The following is an 18,256-nucleotide window of genomic DNA, read 5'->3' on the forward strand; positions in this document are numbered from 1 at the left end:
TCGGTGTTTCAGTTACCGTTACAGCGTTTCTTTATTGCTGTTTGCGGGATGCGCGCGAAGAAAAGAGGGATTGATCTCTTTAAGGTTGCCTCACTCACGAGAGTCTGTAAGTATGGTTATTAGTGTGGACGTGTTTGTTTTTTGTTGTGTGTGCCTTTGTTCTTATTGCGTCTATAGCATAATGTTGTTTCTAGAGCAGCGCGCCAGGCCAGCAGCCAGGTATGCGCATTAAATTTTCACAGAATGCCTTCTCTCCCCATCGACGTAGAGAGAGATAAAAAGCAAAGGGAAGGCAGTGAAATCAACCAGAGAAACGCCCGGTTTGCTACCTGAAGCAGTGGAAAGGAGATCTGGGGATGAAAAGAAATAAAAGAAAGAAAACAGTGAGGGTGTCGCTTCGTCCGGAAGTACACGTATAAAACCATAGACTCGCTCGATCAGGTCTGTGTTATATAAGATGCGGAGCAGTAAAGCGGGTTGAAAAGGAACGAGCGGAAACGGTGATGGTTACTTTCGACACAATGTTGCAAAATTCCCAGTCACGCCGGATCGAATAACGAAGAAACTGCACAACATTGCACTGGGCAATTGCACCGTGTGTGAGACCTGCCCCCAACCGATGCCTAGGAAACGTGTGCTACTCACGACCCACCGAACTACAACACAGTCGCCTCTGCGCACGTACTTGGCAGAATGCAAACAGACGTATATGGGAACTATACTCGCGCTTCCCGTTCAACGAACGATACCCATACACATCTCTCGTCCGAAGCGAACCCCAGCCATCTTTCCCACGCACAGCGCGCACAACGCCCCCGTGCCACGTTGCGCTCTATACATATCCGGAGGCCCGGCGTATACACGATTTGGAAGCACTGTTCCGCCTCGCATGCACGCGAGCTAAAACAAAAGCAACGACGCCGCGCCTATACGCGAGAGATGCGCGCGAACAAAGAAGCGACGGCCGGCCTCGGAACGAGGCATGACCACCGCGGAATGGTGGCAGTGCTGGCCGAGAGAGGATACCGACGAGCAACTTTCTCACGCCGAAGGGAAGGAGTGATTGTCTTACGCCGTTATGACGGCGATGTACGCGTGCTCGCTACACCCATGGGAGTGGCCGATTCGAGTTAGCCGAGAGTCATTCCGCTTCCTGGCAACAACGCGCCCTCTTACTTCCACTTCCGCTGCTTCTTCCGCGTTTGAACGGTTTAAATATGCGATACTCGATCTCGTGCTGCTATCTGATTCTTCGCTGAGTAGCAAAAGTAGTGCGGGGTGGCTGTCTTTTCTTCGGGCCAACTCTAAACAAGCAGCGCAATCTTATCTCTCCTTCTCGAAGTCTTAAGTGAGCAGGAACAATGCAAAGTGAGATTCCTCCTATTGTTTCCTTATCGAGACGCGTGCGCCTGACTCTACAGCGCTTAGAGGAAATGGGGGGTACGTATACGCCAGCAGCGACGCAAATGTCGGCGTGTATCGCTTTGCCCCTTGGTACGCTTCGGTATGCATGGGGTAATTAATGTGTGGTCACTGCAGGTCCGAATTCTCACAGCGACTGTGCCTTGCAACGCTATTTCGCCTCGAGCGAAACGGTAAAACACGGGTGCGGCGCGGAGCGAGAATCGGGCATTTCCAAACCGAACCGACAAGGCTGCGCTCGAGGAACTCGATTCTCGGAAGGGGGCGATAGGGCTGCTATCTCGGGAGATCTCTATGGCTATATATATAGGCAGCGCAACTTGCCACAACGTTGCTTTCCGTGTTTAGCCGCGTAAGACTGATGACACTAACAACCCGATTTAAAGAGCCGCGTTTGGGAAGTCGCGTCGTTGCACGTCGTGATGGCAAGAAGGAAAGGTCTTAAATATATAAATAAAACTGGAAGCTTTCTTCTTGATGGATTGATATCGCTATCCTATAGATAGCAATGCCTTGTCTTCTTAGTACTGCAGTCAGTCCATTATATAGGAGTCGCGAGCGTGTGATGAGCAGAGTCGAAGGTAATGCCACGTCCTCAAATTTAATCGCTATATTTCCGTACTTGTCAATTATGACTCTCAGTGCAATCAGCTCAGACGGTAGAGTGACCACGCCGGAAAGACACCGTCCAGGACGAATTTTTGTTCCAACTGCGATGCTTGCGTTTTCAGACGCTGTGGTACTGCTTCGGGGTATAGCTTCGCAAAGAAATTCGCTTTTCCCGTTCCACTCCTCTGATGGCCTTGTAGCGGTTTTAAGCATTAATATATTGCCAAACGAAACAAGCTCAGCTGTTAGTGGGCTTGAGTACCGTCGAAAGAAATCAGCCTGCAACTTGTAAGCATTATTAAATATCCAAGGTCACCAACCGACGTAACAATGCGCTTTTCGGAATAAATTACCCCTTTCCTTGTTTCTTTCGCGTGACTTCTGAGGTCACTTGCCCAGTCTTACCGTGTTCGATGGGGCTCAAGATTTCTTCATCACCACTGGGAGCAAGATCGTCGACCTGCCCGACAGTCGATGGCAGCGCCCAGTCAGATTTGTTCTCTTCTTCTGCATAAGAAAAAGAGAAGGATTGTCCGTAAGAACTTGTGGAAAGCAATGATCGAAACAACAGAATCGTTCATCGCACGACTTCAAGGCTATAAGACATTGCCGAAACAAGACAAAAATGTCACAGCACGATGACAACTTGCATGTCTAAACATTGAGCAAACAAACAAACAAAAAAGCTCGAATACACAGCCAACGCTTTGACAAGGGGTCATGTCTCCGTCAGGGCCCTGACGAAGATACGTCCCCTTGTCGATATCATTGTTCGATCATTGTTGATTAAGGTATTGTCAGTCTTCCAACCAGTTATGTAAAACGATCACAGTATCAACTCCTTAGATGTCATCGGCAGGAAGCAAGTTCAGGCGAAGATAAAGAGTTGTTAATAAAATATACATCGGAATCGGAGGTAACAACAAAAAGGAATGTTGTAGGAGATTGGCAATCACATTACATGTTTATGACAAAGGACGATTCCAGGTAAAAACGACGTTCGCCGCCGTTTATACGAATTCCGATGGTCCCGCTGCATGTACTTTTCCTCGCGACACTTCCGCAAAGGCCTCACGCAACTACACAGCGGCACTTTCTCTTCCTTATTTCCACGAAAGGCCTTCGGCGCTCATGAATATCGCATTAGCAGGTGCGGACAGCCGCTTCCATCTCCGTTCTTCCGTGCAGTTCGACCGCCACAAATTCCTCTGGGCACTTCCTTACGGCGCGTCAATTCGCCTCCTTTCGTCGCTCCACTTCGAGAAGCCACTCGCACGCGTTCCTCCGAGTTAGCGCCAACAAGGCGTTTCAAAACGAGCCGCAAACGTTCCAGCTCGTGGAGGAGCTGCTACGTGAGTCACGAAGGTTTTGAGAAAGCGAACCACGCGGGCATCACGAAGCACGCGCCCCACATGCTGTAAGACAAACCGCGAGGGGGGGGGGGGGGGGGTTGAAAAGTAACAAAAGTGGAACTGCGCATCTTCGACGGAAGTGCAAAGCGGCCGCGCGGTAGCCGGCAAAGAAAGACGCGGCGAAAGTGAGAATGCGCCCAGACACAGACCGTAATTGAGAGCACGCGGAGCGCGTGCGTGCAGGTATGTCCGCCGCGGTTCTAACAAGCCGAGCACGTCGCGCGCGCGTCGTCATCGAAATCGGAAGCGCCGACCGAGCGCGCGCTTGCATTGCAAATGACCGCGGTTCTTTCGACCGCGCACGCAAACACCGACAAACGACGGCGAGTCTGTCTTGTACGGGATCCGTCAGGCAAGGCGCCTGCGCGCTGACGCCCCATTTACGTGCGCCAGGAAGCCCTCGTTTGAGCGCGCACTTCGGAGCTTCTCGGCGGACCAAATGAGGGACGACTTGGGACAGGCCGCTCCGCTCGCGCCCGTTGACCGTTAGAACAGCGATAGCGGTTATCCATCCCTGATATAAGCACCGCGCTTTCTAGCTGGGTATCTTGCAGAAAAAAAAGGCGCGGCGGCGGAAATCGCCGCCGCACCACGGTGTAAATTCCCGAGTTCGCCGTTGTGAGGCCGGCATTTAGCATGCATCGAGATAACGGGGCTCGTCCCGCGTTGGCTTTCTGCGCTGTCTTTCCTTTCTTTTTTTTTTTTTTACTGCCACGCCGAAGCAGCCGTCACGTGAGCACAACGGGAGCCCCTCACACGACCTTGGGTCCCCGCCGCCGCTCTCCCGCATGCTAAGTAAGATGCGGAGGACGAAAGCCGAGTAACCGACTTCTTGGCCCGTGAAGCGGCAGAATCGACGAACGGGGGAAGCTCGTTCGTGTACCACACCTGGGAAGGGGCGAGAGGCTTGGAACATATGTATACGCATACAGTATGTCCACGCAGCCAAACCGAGGGGCGAGAAGCGTGACGCGTTCTGGCTAAAAACTGCGTCTCGATCGACCTTCTTACGCAGCCTCTTTTATCCCGCTCGCCTCTCTCGGTGTATATCTAGTCGCAAGGACAAGCGACGGCGTTCTGGATAGGCTGTAGCGCCGATCGACCGCTATTTGGCGGATTTAAGTATCCGTTGGAACACGTCCGCGCTCCATACTATACAGGAGTTGGCTGTGCGCCGTTTCGAAATGCGGCGGCAGCCATTTTCGCAAGGCCATTAGGAAGATTGCGGGGCGTTGTTTTCTTCGTCGCATTTCCTCCGCCTTCTCCTGCGCTCTCGTTGCCGAAGGCCTCGAACGCGAGCCCTCACTGTGACCAGGATGTGAAGCTTGCATGTTCTGGTTGGAACGGTAACTGGTATTAAATGAGGAAACGGGACTAAAAATGCTCGTTCACTGCGAAAAAGAAAATATAAGTGGCTCTATAGCTCTCCAAGTTTTTTAAACTAAAACACTGCCACAGCGTCGATGCCATCTTATGCGTGGTGGCTGCATGGTACATTTTGCTGATAACAGACGTGCGGCGCCCTCCCATTCGAAAGGCGGAAGGACGACGAATCGAGACTGGGCGCAAGTCTGTGATTTTCTCCCGCGCGTGGCAGCACCTGCGTTGCGCCAGAGAGTAAACAATCGGAGCTAAACATAGAATCGATATTGCGTTGAGCGCCATATAATGGACTGGTAAGAGACGCGCACATCTGGCAGGCCGAAAAGACGTTAACCTCAATACGTTGGATGACCGGGGCACACATTACGACACGATTTGGGTTCCGCTCAAAACACGCAACGTCAAGCGATGCATCTGAAAAGCCGTGATGCAATAAAAAGAGAAAGCGAAATGATGAATACATGGCGGTTGCCCCCCCCCCCCCCCCCCAGAGTGGGTTGCCGCAGGTAACTGAGCAACTGCGACAACAGCCGCATCAACATCCGACCCGTCGTGGTAGTTTAATATCTGCTACGTTATAAGTGCTACCTATTATTATAGCTACCCAGATTAATTCTCCCTTTCACAAGGTCAAGAAACCATTATTCGCCCTTATTCTCCTTGTCTGATATTTCCACTCTAGCCTTTGACTCGGAGAAACTGCGTTGTTGGGGTATCATGGTTGAATCCTCTCAGAATACTGCACTTGATTGATGACGTTTGATGAACGCATGAACAAGAAGAAAGAATTTTTACAGTATGTGCGCGTCAAAAATGATAACCCCCCCTCCCCCACCTCCCTAATTTCTGCAAAAAACATACCGTCCCAACAACGGATACAAGCATGCTTCGTAAATACCCGTAAGCGTCATCGGTGTCGCTAGGTTCATATTCGCATCCTTTTGATCGTTATAAGGTATCCAAAGTTTCAGAGCTATAAGAGTAATGAATTTCTCGCCTCCGCAATAGCTAGAAGGTGTTGGTACCATTGTAGCACACGCCAACGCCCGTGCTTCATTCTCATTTCTCTTTTTTCTCCATTTCTTTCTTTACAGAATTATCCTGCGCATGCAATCTTTACATTACTTTCAGCACGCACAGGTACGGACGCGTACACGAAATGAATAAACCTCACGTTGCCTGGCCTTCGCTACAGCTACAATGGCCGCACAGAGTGCGGGAAGCTGTGTACAGAACTACGCTTGGCGTGAGCAACCTAGGCCGCGCCACTGCCGGTGCTCAAGCCGATGGAGGTGAGTATCGCGGCCAGCCGAACCATTTCGCGCCGTAACGGACTCTTCGCAAAGAGTGTAACGAGCGAATTGCATAAACAACGCCGGGGGTATCCGCCCATAAACCTCAATCGAAGAACGGCCCAACCCACGCGGTTCAAGAGGACGCCCAACGGGTGGCTCGCTACCCGCTAATTCGGAAAAGGGAAGAAAAAAAGAAAGAAAGAAGACGAATGAAAAGAATGCGCGCGCATGCAACGCAATCGGCCGTGGGCCGGTGGCGTGTTCCGTATGAGAGCTCGCCTTTGTAACAACCTACCCACGCCACGCTGCTGCTCCGCCTCGGTTTCCCCATTGTCTTCTTCTGCCTTGGCGCATTCGCTCTCCCTGAAGCAGCAAACTTCCGGGACCTCCATGGCGCAGCGATGCCACGCTGTGTTGTTGGCTCAGATCACGTGATCGCGCATGTCACGGGACTAGACACAGGCGAGCAATGTGACGGTGACTAAGAACTGCGCGGAGCAGTGTCGTTCACTGCCACCACAGCGCACTCTTTAGGAACACGTCTGCAGATGCCTGCTCACGATGACGCGACACGATGGGTCACGATGACGAGCTTAGAAATTCACCAGTCAAGGCACGTAAACTACAAAGTCGAGTATACAGCCTTAAACGACTTCGCGCATTCACACTCGGAAAACGTTGCGGCAAGAGCACTTATGATGAAGAGGGAAATATGTCTTGTAGATGGCGATATTTTACAAGTTGGCTGCGGTCGAGCGCCCCCGTGTACTTCAAGATGAGAGGGCAGAGATGAGCGAATAAGTCCAACGAGTGTCGTTAAGCTGCTCTCGGAGCACCCAGATGATCAAGTGCGGGAAGTAAACGCTCGTTGCGAAGCTTCAGAAGAGAGGCATTGTGTAATCCAGTCGGCGGAGCCGTAGAATGAGCCGCATAGTGAGGCGTCAGCGCTCGTCCAGGCGCCCTGGAGACTTCCAATCGTGGCTAATTGTGAGGGAAGTTGGCGAGCTCGCTCATCCGGCGAGGGACGTTTGTTGGGCCGCGCAAGACAACAGCGGCTTCTTTTCCTGCGCGCAATGCCCGCACCACTAGTAGCACCAGCACGCACACACACTCACGTCGGGGGAAGGTCAAGGGTCCCACAGGCACTACTACAACAATCGGAGGAAGCTCGGTTGTTACGAGCGGCGCAGGGTTCGCAGCGGCGAGACTGTTCGCTCAACACGGGGCAGCGTGATCACGGCGGACGAAAGAGCGGCGGCGAGAAACGTCGTCGACGCAGCAGCGACGTCCCCGCGTCGCGCGCCAGCGAGTCCGCGCGGTGGCCGGTCGACAAATGGCAGGAGAGAGCTCTGCCAGCGGCCGCGCTGCGGAAGCGACCAAAACTCAAGCAACGACTGACGAAGATGTAGGCCAAGATTCCGAGCAGCGGCAGCAAAAAAGCGCCGCCCTCTTCTCTCTCTTTCTTACTTCTTTTTCTCTCTTCCTCTTCCCGGCTTCTTGTTCTGAACACGCGAAAGAGAAAGGACCTTCCTCCGAGCAGTTGGAGAGTGTACATATGCTTTTTATTTTCTGCTTTTCTTTCTTCGATTCTTGTCGGCTTTCCCCTCGAAAGGAGCGCCGTACGTTATGCATGGAGGACGAGAGAGGAGTGAGAGGAGAAACAGCGGGAGAAAAGAAAGGAGAAGGCCTCCGGTTTTGCTCCCAAAACACCGACAGTCTTGTTTCTGCGGTGCCTCTCCTTCGTGTTCGCTTACGCCAGCTCGAAAAACGCAGCGTGCGTGCGTATACTCTCGCGACAAGAACGATTCTAGCCAAAGGAGGACGACGAGAGGCAGAGAACAAGCAGCACGTGTGTCGTTGCCGCACTGCTCGGTGTGTCTTTGTTTTCCGTCCATCAATCCACAGTGACTGTTCAAGCAACGAACGCGGCTCAGCCGGGGGGGAGAGAGAATCCTTTGAATGCCGGAAGGAGGCAAAGCTGTGAGAAGAGGAACAATTCGTGCTAAGTGTGCCGAGAAATATTGCTTTTTTTTCTCGAGGCTGATCAACCGTCGATCGTGAGCAGAATTCATCGCTCGGAGATAAATCTGCACGTTGTGACCGCAATAGAGCCAATCCGAGAGTACTGCCTTCACACCATCTTTACAGCGTTGCATTTAAAACTGCCGTCCGTAGCAGCGGAGAGACGCGGCTCCTCCCGAGTTGCACAGTATTTCACGGCACAACAGGGAAGCGGCTTTGTTCGGGATGAGAACAAAGCCGTTTTCTTGTAGAGGACTTCTATGACGACGCCGTCCCTCTAGATGGTTTCGGGCGGAACATCCGCTAGCCGTATCGCGAGCGAACTTTGGACGCAACGTACTCGGTATTCAGGGAGTATCGTTACGTCCATCTGTAAGCTTTCTACAACTGGGTTCAAGCCATGCGAGTAGTGGAACAGGATTAAGGCCTTAAGACTCATTAGGAAGGCGAACCTTTCACAATGTCTTCCGGCTTCATTCACGCCGTATCGGTATAGTACATACACAGGGCGGTACACAAGAGAGGTAGGAAGAGAGAGAGAGGAAGCCATAGCTCAGGAATTCGAAGAAATGCGGCCGCGCGCTCTCCTCGCTTTCCAATGTTCTAGATCGTTGATAAGACGCTTCTTTCGCGCTGTCGAGAACAGAAGCGAGCTCTGTTTTATGACGCCCTTCAACGCACAAGAGGCAGGCGGCGTTTCTCCGTGTGGCCGATAATACGTGCAACGCTTATACTGGTCCAGCACATCAGAAACACATGTTCAACCGAAAAGAACGGTGCGAGTTCTGCTCGGTCGCGCTAATTCTTATCTCTACACGTCGCCGGCGTACGAGGAGGCCATAAAATTCGGTCGCCCCACGCACGGTCGTTCCTGCTTCTTCCTCGTTTCTCCAGAATTGAGTTCCTTTCAATATGAGGCGGAAGACGTGGGCTGTAGAGCTGTTCTTTCGAGACGAAAAGAAGAAAATGACTCGGCACGCGCCAGTGGAAACCCAACTCCTGGCGATGTGAACGCACGGGGGCGCTACGGAAGCCTTTGTACGAAATGAAACCTGCCTTCGAAGGAAGCGACCATCACTTCCGTCGAAACGATGGTTAGTTGTTCATCCCTTTAATGAAAAATTTAAAAAAAGCATAGATGTCTACGGTGAACAGTAAGGCAACTTGGCACACAATGAGGAGCCAGCTACCACGTCATTTATAGCTGTTCTTGTAAATGCAGACCCGAGGCGACAGCTAAAAAGGGAGGCAACAATTAAGAGGGATGAAAAGAAAGAAAGTGATGCCTTTCAGGTATCTGAATTTCTCACGTTTCCCCACCGACAACAAGCACTACAGGCTGCGGCGAACGGAGCAGCGAGTGTTTGCGAACAAAATTTCGTCAAATGGCGATCTCTTGCCGGCAGTCTATTGTATGTGCAAGGGGAAAGACAGCGCAATTCCGTCGCATCGCAGCCAGGACTCAAATCGAAATCTGCTACAGCGAATACCTACGTTAGTTCAGGGAGATCACACTGAAAGTCACAATGTAGGTTAGCAAAGCGACTCTATTGGCTCGCGTGCTACGCGCAAACTTACACCTCTGTTTCCTTCACACGCATCAGCGAACCTTTTTCGTTGGCTTCCTCTCGCTAAGTGTGTCGTTGAAGCCTTTCACGATTAACGGCGCGGGATTCGCGCTGCGAATCATTAGCTTCAATGGTAGACAAAAGAGAAGCGCGCTATATAAACAAAACGTATGTACTCCTCTCGATCCGACGTGTTCGCGTTCATCTTTACATTGCATTTTTAAACTCAGTACTTGTGCTTCATTTTGACTTCCGTGTTGATTGTAAGTGGAAGCAGGTCGATAGCAATACGTCTGAGTAGGTGCCGTGCGAACTCGAACAGGTGAAAGTGACTTCGGGTTCATTGCGTACACGTGTCCGGGACGTTGCAAACGGTAGCGGCGGCGTGCGCTTCGATACGCCTTCGGCGAATACACGCAGCGCACAGAGAATGACCGGTGCCGCTGTGCCTCAGGCACGCGTCGCATAGCTACAAGGCCCATACCGAAACTGCAAACAAAACAGACAAAACAAAAATATCGAGCGGACATGCATATTCGATCTCTCGTGGAATCAGCCTAGACGAACGTAAAGCTCGTCGAGCGCTCACGAGGGAGCGCGTTCCGGCGGCTGTGCGATGGCTGGGCGCAGGAATCGGGGTTACCGAAACGCGCGGTCCCATGCGAGCGGCACGAAGCATTTGATCGAGTGCGACCGTCACTGTCAAGCACGTAAGAAGCAAGTCGGCCATGCCGGCTTGCGCCGAAAGGTTCGGCGCTCTTTTAACCAATCGGAAGAGAAAATACATATAGGCCCACGGCTAATGATGGATGGCTTCAATCTTGAATTCTGGAGCGGATTAGTATACCAGGCGCTGCAGCGGTGCCCCCAGGAATTCCATCAGCGGGTTCCAAGGCTGCTTCCCAGCGGATTAACTTAAGCGGCGTGCTCACGCATGCGTTCTGCTAAGATTATAGGGATGGCAGTTGTTCGTTATGAGATTAATATTTCGCTCTCGTGAACATCACAGGTGGACCGTAAGGACAAAGGGAACGTCAGAACGATTCTGTCCGCACCCCAGCCGGAGAAAGTGAAAAAGATTCGCCTGACTGTCTCGATTCACAACGTTACCTCCACCGGCGTTCTCTAAAAGACGGCTTGAGACACCGACAATGCAACTCTTAAGCTACCGGGACTGTTCCCATCGGCCTATCGATAGCCGAGACGGCCTAATGGACAGCTTGAAAGAGATTACGAAACACTTCGGACTGACAGCATGCATGATGGCTCTTTACATCGGCGTTCATAGAAATAAACACGACTAAGCTCGCGAGCGATAGCACGTGCTGGCATATACGTCGCTGCACGGCCCATAAAGCGTGGGTATTCGCTGGAATTCGGGACAACCAAAACAATGTGAATGTGATAACCCGTCCCTAATGTTGCGTTAAAGTTCGTGTCAGGTTCTGTTAACACGCTTTCTTTGAAGACGGGTGTATTCGTAAGCGCAGTCGACTCGAAATTCTCTCTCTCTTCCTTCCGCTCTATTCCTCATTTTATCCCCCTATTCCCTCTCCCCTTGCAGGGTAGCCAACCGGAACAACGTCTGGTTAACTTCCCTGCCTTTCTATGCATCCTTTCTCTCTTCTCTTCGACACTGCCGCTCCCTTTTGCACACGAACGCAAAGCGTATTTCGCTACCAGATGGCTGAAACGGCAGCCGGCCACTTATCACGCAGCAAAACAATGCCAGAGGTTGTCAATTCCGTGGTCTCGCTTTAACCTAGATCTACCGCTGCAATCTAGAAGCGCATTAGCAGTCTTGTATACATGTGCGCCCTTATAGCACTTTCTCGTTCGGAAAACTGAAATATGACCGATCCACCGCACGCGCCGGGCAAACGCGAGAAATGACCTACTTGTGGAGCGGCCCCAGCCGTGATACCCATTCGAGCAAAGAGATATTGAAAACAGGAAATAAAAACTGACACTTCCACGCGTCGAAGAGGCAGTAGAGATTAGGGGACGCTCGGAGGAAATATACAGAAATAGGCAAAAATGTGAACTGGAATGCAATGATACGGACACTAACAAGGCTACAAATGTTATGCGTCGAACTATCATCTATACTTGCGAAGGAAACTGAAGTCAGCGCCCGTGTTCGCCTGCTGATATCGTTTTATTTTTAAACTTAGGCTCGCTTCCTGTTCTTTCCTTTTCAGGAGCTCAAATAAGGTAACCGTTGGAATGAAGAGCATTCGGATAATATTAAAGTGAGTAAAATATAACTCAGGGCATGCAACATCTGATTAGCAGCAAAAATCTCTTCGTGTCTCCCGACACAGTCGTCCAAATGCCGTTAATCCCCAACCGCTGCCCATACAAAAAGTTTTTCAGCACTCCTTTGTCCTGCATAAGGCTCAAGACTGGAGCGATGTACCTGAAGCCTCCGTACACGTTTTCGCCGACCAGCACAAGCGGCGGTGGCGCGTGGATGAGCGGCTTCACATCTACCCAGCTACATCAACTGTGATGACAGACCACGCCCACTTTAGAAATGCCATCGAGATGTATCATTCTTCATGAATAGCTTGCGCCGCGCCACATCATGGCCCACCCGTCATGTGATGCCCTGCGGGGACCTTGAGGTAGAATAAATAAATAAATAAATAAATAAATAAATAAATAAATAAATAAATAAATAAATAAATAAATAAATAAAACCAAAAAGAGTTTCAGCATTTTTAAGCGAAATAGATAAAGGGCACATAAATGTTTTCTTACTGTTAATCAATTTCAATTGCTGAATAACACGATCCAAGCGCGTACGCAGCGCCCAGGCCAGGCGGCAAGCCATTTAGGTATACATTCATATCGGGACCGCTAATGAATACGAACAATGTCCCAACACGAACATTCAGAGAAGGAGCGAGGAGGCTAAGCTGCAATGAGTTGGGTAATCGCGGTGCTTACCTGAAACACGCGCATTAGGTTACGGCGTCAAATGGTGTGAAATAGTCATAGGTCTAGGCCGTCACACCATCCCCGTAACATTGTTTAAGACATTCGAATACTGACTACCCTCTTTTTTCAGCGATTCACTGATATGCTTCTGGCACTTTTTTGTACTGCAAGAAAGGAAGGAAATGAAAATTTTGCAGGTCCGCACTGCAGCATGCAGTGCCAAAATGGAGAGTTATATATAAGCATGGGGCCCTTTCTGACGTTGATTATCTCGGCGACCTTACATAAGGGCGACGACGGAAACGAAATGACCATAATCACCTAGCTTTTCTGCCACGGCCAGACGCGTGGATGACACGCAGCAAGTAATAAAGAAGAAAAGAAAGAAGCAGAGATGGGCCGCCGCGGAGAACGAACGGAAACCGAAATTGCATTGGCAAGTACTTCTCTGTATAGTCAAGGCGAGTGGGCAGCACAGAAAACTACGTTTGGTTAAAATTCCAGACGAAAGATTTGAAGCCTCCCAATATTTCATTTTTTTCTTTTCTTCCCCCCCCCCCCCCCATCCTCATGCCAGATTTTTCTCACGAAGGAAATTGGGCGTCGCCCGGGCTACCGCTCGCAGTTTTGTGAAGTGGCCCTCGAATCCTGAAACCACGACGGACAAAAGCGGCGGCGACTGAGAAGAAGATTGCGCCAACTTTGCGCAACGCCGCGCGAAATAAAAAACGGAGAGAATAAAATAATAATAATAATAATATAAAAAGAAAACATCGCAAGGACAACGGCGGCAACAGGCACGGATTCCGGGATGCGCCGCCGCTCTCCGTCACACGACGGAAGATGCAGGGGAACGGCGGCCGCCGGACGAGGGTCTCGAGCTCGGCTAGAAACCGAGCGGGGCAGCGAAGCGTGACTCAAGGACGTCCAATCGCTTAACGCGGCGGCTATCCCCGATGACTCTCCAAGGAGGAGGGGAAAAGGGGCCCCGCCGAGGAAAGGCTTCTCCGGTCCACTGGCCCTGAACGAAACCCAGAGAACCGATCAGCCGATTCCTCGCCCCTAGCTCGGAGAAAGAAAGACACGGCACATCTTGTACGATCCCTTCGAGCAGCACCGGACGTTCCTTCGAGTATGTGTTGCGCTCGAGTCTGCATGTGTGTGTGTGTGTGTGTGTGTGTGCATACACACACATACACACACACGTTCTTCCAAACCTCGTGCCTTTTCTGGATTACGACGGCGCGCCTGGCGCCGTCTCGGTGCTGGCGGCGCCGCCTCGATCGAATAACTAATTGCATTGGCAGTGAAGAAACGTCAGTGGACCGACCCGGCCGGAAGAATCGCCTCGAGACTGCCCAGATTCCTTGCTCGCATGTTGTTCACGCTCCGCGTTCACGATGGGTGTTCCAGCGCCCGCATAGACCGTCGCCTGCCGTTGACACTCGGCGTCGGTGGTCACGCTCGCCGCGCTCGCGTTCGCCCGTGGAGATTCGCGCCAACGAATGCGCGCTGATCGCAAGCGACACACCGCGTGCGGTCTTCCGGGGCCGATAAGCACCGTTCGACTTTAAGGCCGAGAAAGCCGGCAAGCCGAAGCGTGAACTCCGGAGCTTTGCGCCCGAGACACGTTGTGTGTGAATTGAAGTGGCAACTGTTGCAAGGCTTGTCTCTGAGAACCGTGAGTAAGCCGGACGGGAAAGCTCTGTGGAGACACTTGTCAAAGGAAAAGCCGCCACGACGGTACGAACAAATTTTTAGGGATTAACGCTCGAAGCAGAGTTCTGTCTCCTGGTGGATTCGTCTTTACAGAAACACATGCAGAAAAGGCGCTTCAGGTAATGACGCACGTTGCCTGAAGATGCAGCAGCCTATCCTTCTTTTTCTCGCCACACTGAAAGCAACGTATTAAGTAAGACGAAAACAATAACAGTGAAAAATAATAAAGAAAGAACCATCTCGAAAATGAATATAGGGCAATAATTCTGCCGTGTTTGCGAGTTGTCGCACCCATCTGACGAAGCGTCGAAGGGCCCATTCGTTGACGGATATCACCGACCAAGAATGGTCCCGTGTGATTAAATATTAAGGAAGATAACGAAAGAGTGCGGGGAAAGAAAGGTGCATTTTACCCATCTGCCATTTGTCATTTATTAGTGACAAAGCGTGGAGTATACGCATCTGGGCCCGTACTGACGAATTGCTCTTACGCTAGAAATGTTCTTAACAGAAGGTACCAGCCAATCGCGATGCTGCGCGTTTTTATTATTGAAGCCAGCCAGCCAATGGCAAGGAGCTCTCATACATATATATAGAACCTATTCGCAGTATCCGCATACGTGTGTGTGTGTGTGTGTGTGTGTGTGCGCGTGTGTGTGTGCGTGTGTGTGTGCGTGCGTGCGTGCGTGTGTGTGTGTGTGTGTGTGTGCGCGCGCGTGTGCGTGTGTGCGTGCGTGTTTGTTTGTTTGTTTGTGTGTGTGTGTGTGTGTGTGTGTGTGTGTGTGTGTGTGTGTGTGTGTGTGTGTGTGTGTGTGTGTGTGTGTGTGTGTGTGTGTGTGTGTGTGTGTGTGTGTGTGTGTTTAGGCGTGCGTGTGTGTATATGCGTACTTGCGTATGCCGTCGGCATCGCGATACGTTGGGCGTGCAGCACGTTGCCAGTGCTGCGCGCAATACGGAATACGAAACACGTCAAACAGCGCATAACGGCTTCAACTTCTGAAGGTTGAACGGGCGTATCGTCTAGTCAAGGGATTTCGGGGTAAAACGCGGCGTCCTTGTACGTGAAGAGATGCCACTATACGATGTCCCAGATGGCATTCATGTTGCGACGCGAGCGGGGCATGCTCTGAGCGGAGGGGGACGCCACGCGCCCGTATGCAGTCCCAGATTGATTAGAGCCATTTGCCGCTGCACCGGCTGCTGCACACACGAGCGTCGTCGCCAGATACGAGGCAACGACAGGCAACCTTCGTAGCATGGATGTGCGATGTCTATGGTGAGATGAGCGGAAATGGAGCAAGTCTTGAAAACCTAGCAGATGTTAAGGCACGTACACCATAGCAGGGCACGATATTCCAGAGCGCGAGGCTTGCGATAATTCCCGACGACTCTGTGCAGCGGCAATGGTGACAGCAATCCGTTACAGCTCTATGCTAAAATATATATACCGCGCATAAATACAGATGGTGGCAGGCCGAATCGGTAACGGTAAGGCACAGAATGGTACTTAATGGTGAGGTACAGAAGGGCCGTAAATGCTGCAGGCAGCTTTCTTGCAAGGCCTATCTGAAAGTGTGCAGGATATTACTGAATTGTATGCGCAACAGCTTCAAAATATTTCAGGAAAGCGTGTCGCCGTATAGAAGCGCCGGCGTGGCATGGGCATAGTGTTATTTCCTGATGGTTAACTCAGAAGACGTGCTTTACCAGTAAACATGGCGAGACCATGGTGGTGCGTTGATAAGAGGGATGCGATATGCATGATTGCGCTGCAAGTTGATGCTTTTCTCAGTCGCTGAAGCTCAACGAATAACATAATAATGGGAAAAGACGCTTGCCCCAGCACGATGCTCGCCTAGAACGTCGAGTGTTGTGGAGGGCTGGCCTCTCCTGCACTTGGAAAATCACGCTCTATAGTTACTAGCATTCCGTTTTCAAAGCTCGTTGACAAGCGGTGTCTAAAGACCCCGCTATTGAAATGCGGCCCCTCAACAAGGAGCCATGTAGAAATGCGTGACGTAATAGAAAGGTAACGGACGCAACATATCTGGAGTTGCATTTTTCAGAATTGTTTCTCGTTGTGTCTTTTTTTATTTTTATTGTTTCAGCTTGCCAGTAGATCCGACGAGGCGGTATAGCGCCAGCCACGGGTCGCGCATAAACTATGGCGGGCAATTCCAAGCATTCCACTACACACTCAGTCGGCGGCTTCAATCCTCTTATCGGCGGCATCGGAATTTCTGCGCCTTACTGAAGGCCTTCTACAGCGTCTACATAAGCACGGACTTTGCGGGCAACTCAGGGTAGTTGGCGGCTATACTGCTGGCTGTATGCGTTCGCTATTAGGCCTCTCTCACCACAAACCTTCTCGACCGTGTGTACCCCGCCTCTTCTTTTCGTGGCCGACGTCGGGGCACGCCGGAACGGAAGGGGATGAATATCGGACAAGACGTTGAGCAATCGGAGCAGCAACGCGGCGGCGCGGACGAGCCACGGCCGCCGCACGCATTCCCGCCAGAGGAGGAGGAACAAACGCGCGCGCGCGCCCCGTGCCCCAAATACCGCGCGACGCACCCGGCGGCCGCGGCGGCGAGCATTTAATGCGGGTCCCTTCTTTAATCCGATATGGCCCCGCATAGCCAGCCACCGCGACGAATCGGAGCGGCGTTCGCCGCGCTTCGTTACAGACCCTCGTCGGCGGCGCTTCATCTATCAAGGTTGAGCCGAGAAAGCCTCGGGAAATAGGGTTCGTTCGGCGCGTGCGACGAAGCCTCCCGTCGCCCAGAACGTTTTTTTTTTCTTGTTTTCAGCGCCGAATGTAAGAACAAGGAGAGATATTTGTAAGAGACGTGACTGGGAAGCTAGACAGCTGGCAAAGATTTTGGCAGCGGCGTCCCGCCATTGCTCGTCTGAAGGCACATGGTATACATCCCGCGCGCGACCCGACGTACGGCTTTGTTCGCACCAATAACTGCCTCCGTCAAATTTACAACGGGTTAAATCAAGTTTCAGCAGCACCGACAGTAGGAGCAGCCATATTCCAGACGCGCCCATGGCATCGTATCAGGCGTCACGTCGTGCCGCGTTATTTCTCCTTCCGCCTGTATTCACAAGAAACCATTTCGCTAGAATTATTCGTAAGATGACAGTCAATTCTGATGCTGGACATATATTAGCCAAAGCGGCCAGCCAATGGTAATGAGCACTCAAAACCGAGAAAATGTGTAACTGTCAACGCATTTACTTCGCATGTGCTTTTGCCATCGGCCAGCCGCGCCTACGCTATAGTGATGCATGTCCATCATCGAGATTGGCTGAAATTTTCTCGTACGTACAACTCCAGGGTGAGAGCCTTTTGTGAATACGGACCCGGATGTGCAGCAACAGCGTCGAGAGTGAGACGGACGATATGGCGGCGAAAGCAAAAGATGCGAAGATCAATCTGAAGACAACGAACTGTATGGCAGGCGCAAGACGGTGCAGCGGCAGCTGCGCTAAGAACAAAGGGAGCGCTCGGCAAGCGCGTACGCAGGATAACTGCCTTTGACATTTTTTAACTCGATTATCCGGAGTTCTCGTGCCTTTCGAGGTGAGTGCGTTCACTTTAACCAAAAGCTGGAGTTGCTTGCCTGCAGATGGCTGACGGCTCGGAGTCTATAGCATGCCAGGCCATCGGCCAGTCGAAATTCTCCAGCATTTCAATTAAAAGTCAGCTGCTCACTCTGTGAAGGTACAAGACCATGAATACAAAGACTCCTCTGACCGTATTCACAAAAAGCTCTATACGCTGGACTAGCTCGTACGTATGATTAGCTAAGGTTGCCAGCCAATAGCAAAGAACACTTGCCAACGAAAAGCTTTGTGAATTCGGTTCCTGATGCTT

At 51.4% G+C, this 18,256-nt stretch overlaps 1 protein-coding gene across 2 annotated transcripts in view; it reads right to left on the bottom strand.

Annotated features, from left to right (window-relative positions):
- The window catches only part of LOC135911330 (uncharacterized), a 307,264-nt gene that overhangs the window by 18,367 nt on the left and 270,641 nt on the right, over window positions 1-18,256 (bottom strand). For both annotated transcript variants that reach the window (XM_070531853.1, XM_070531854.1), the window contains exon 5: window positions 2,437-2,538. In XM_070531853.1, coding sequence (XP_070387954.1) covers window positions 2,437-2,538 — 102 coding nt within the window. The remainder of the gene's footprint in view (window positions 1-2,436; window positions 2,539-18,256) is intronic.

Source organism: Dermacentor albipictus, chromosome 1, assembly GCF_038994185.2.
Source record: "Dermacentor albipictus isolate Rhodes 1998 colony chromosome 1, USDA_Dalb.pri_finalv2, whole genome shotgun sequence".
NCBI lineage: Eukaryota > Metazoa > Arthropoda > Arachnida > Ixodida > Ixodidae > Dermacentor > Dermacentor albipictus.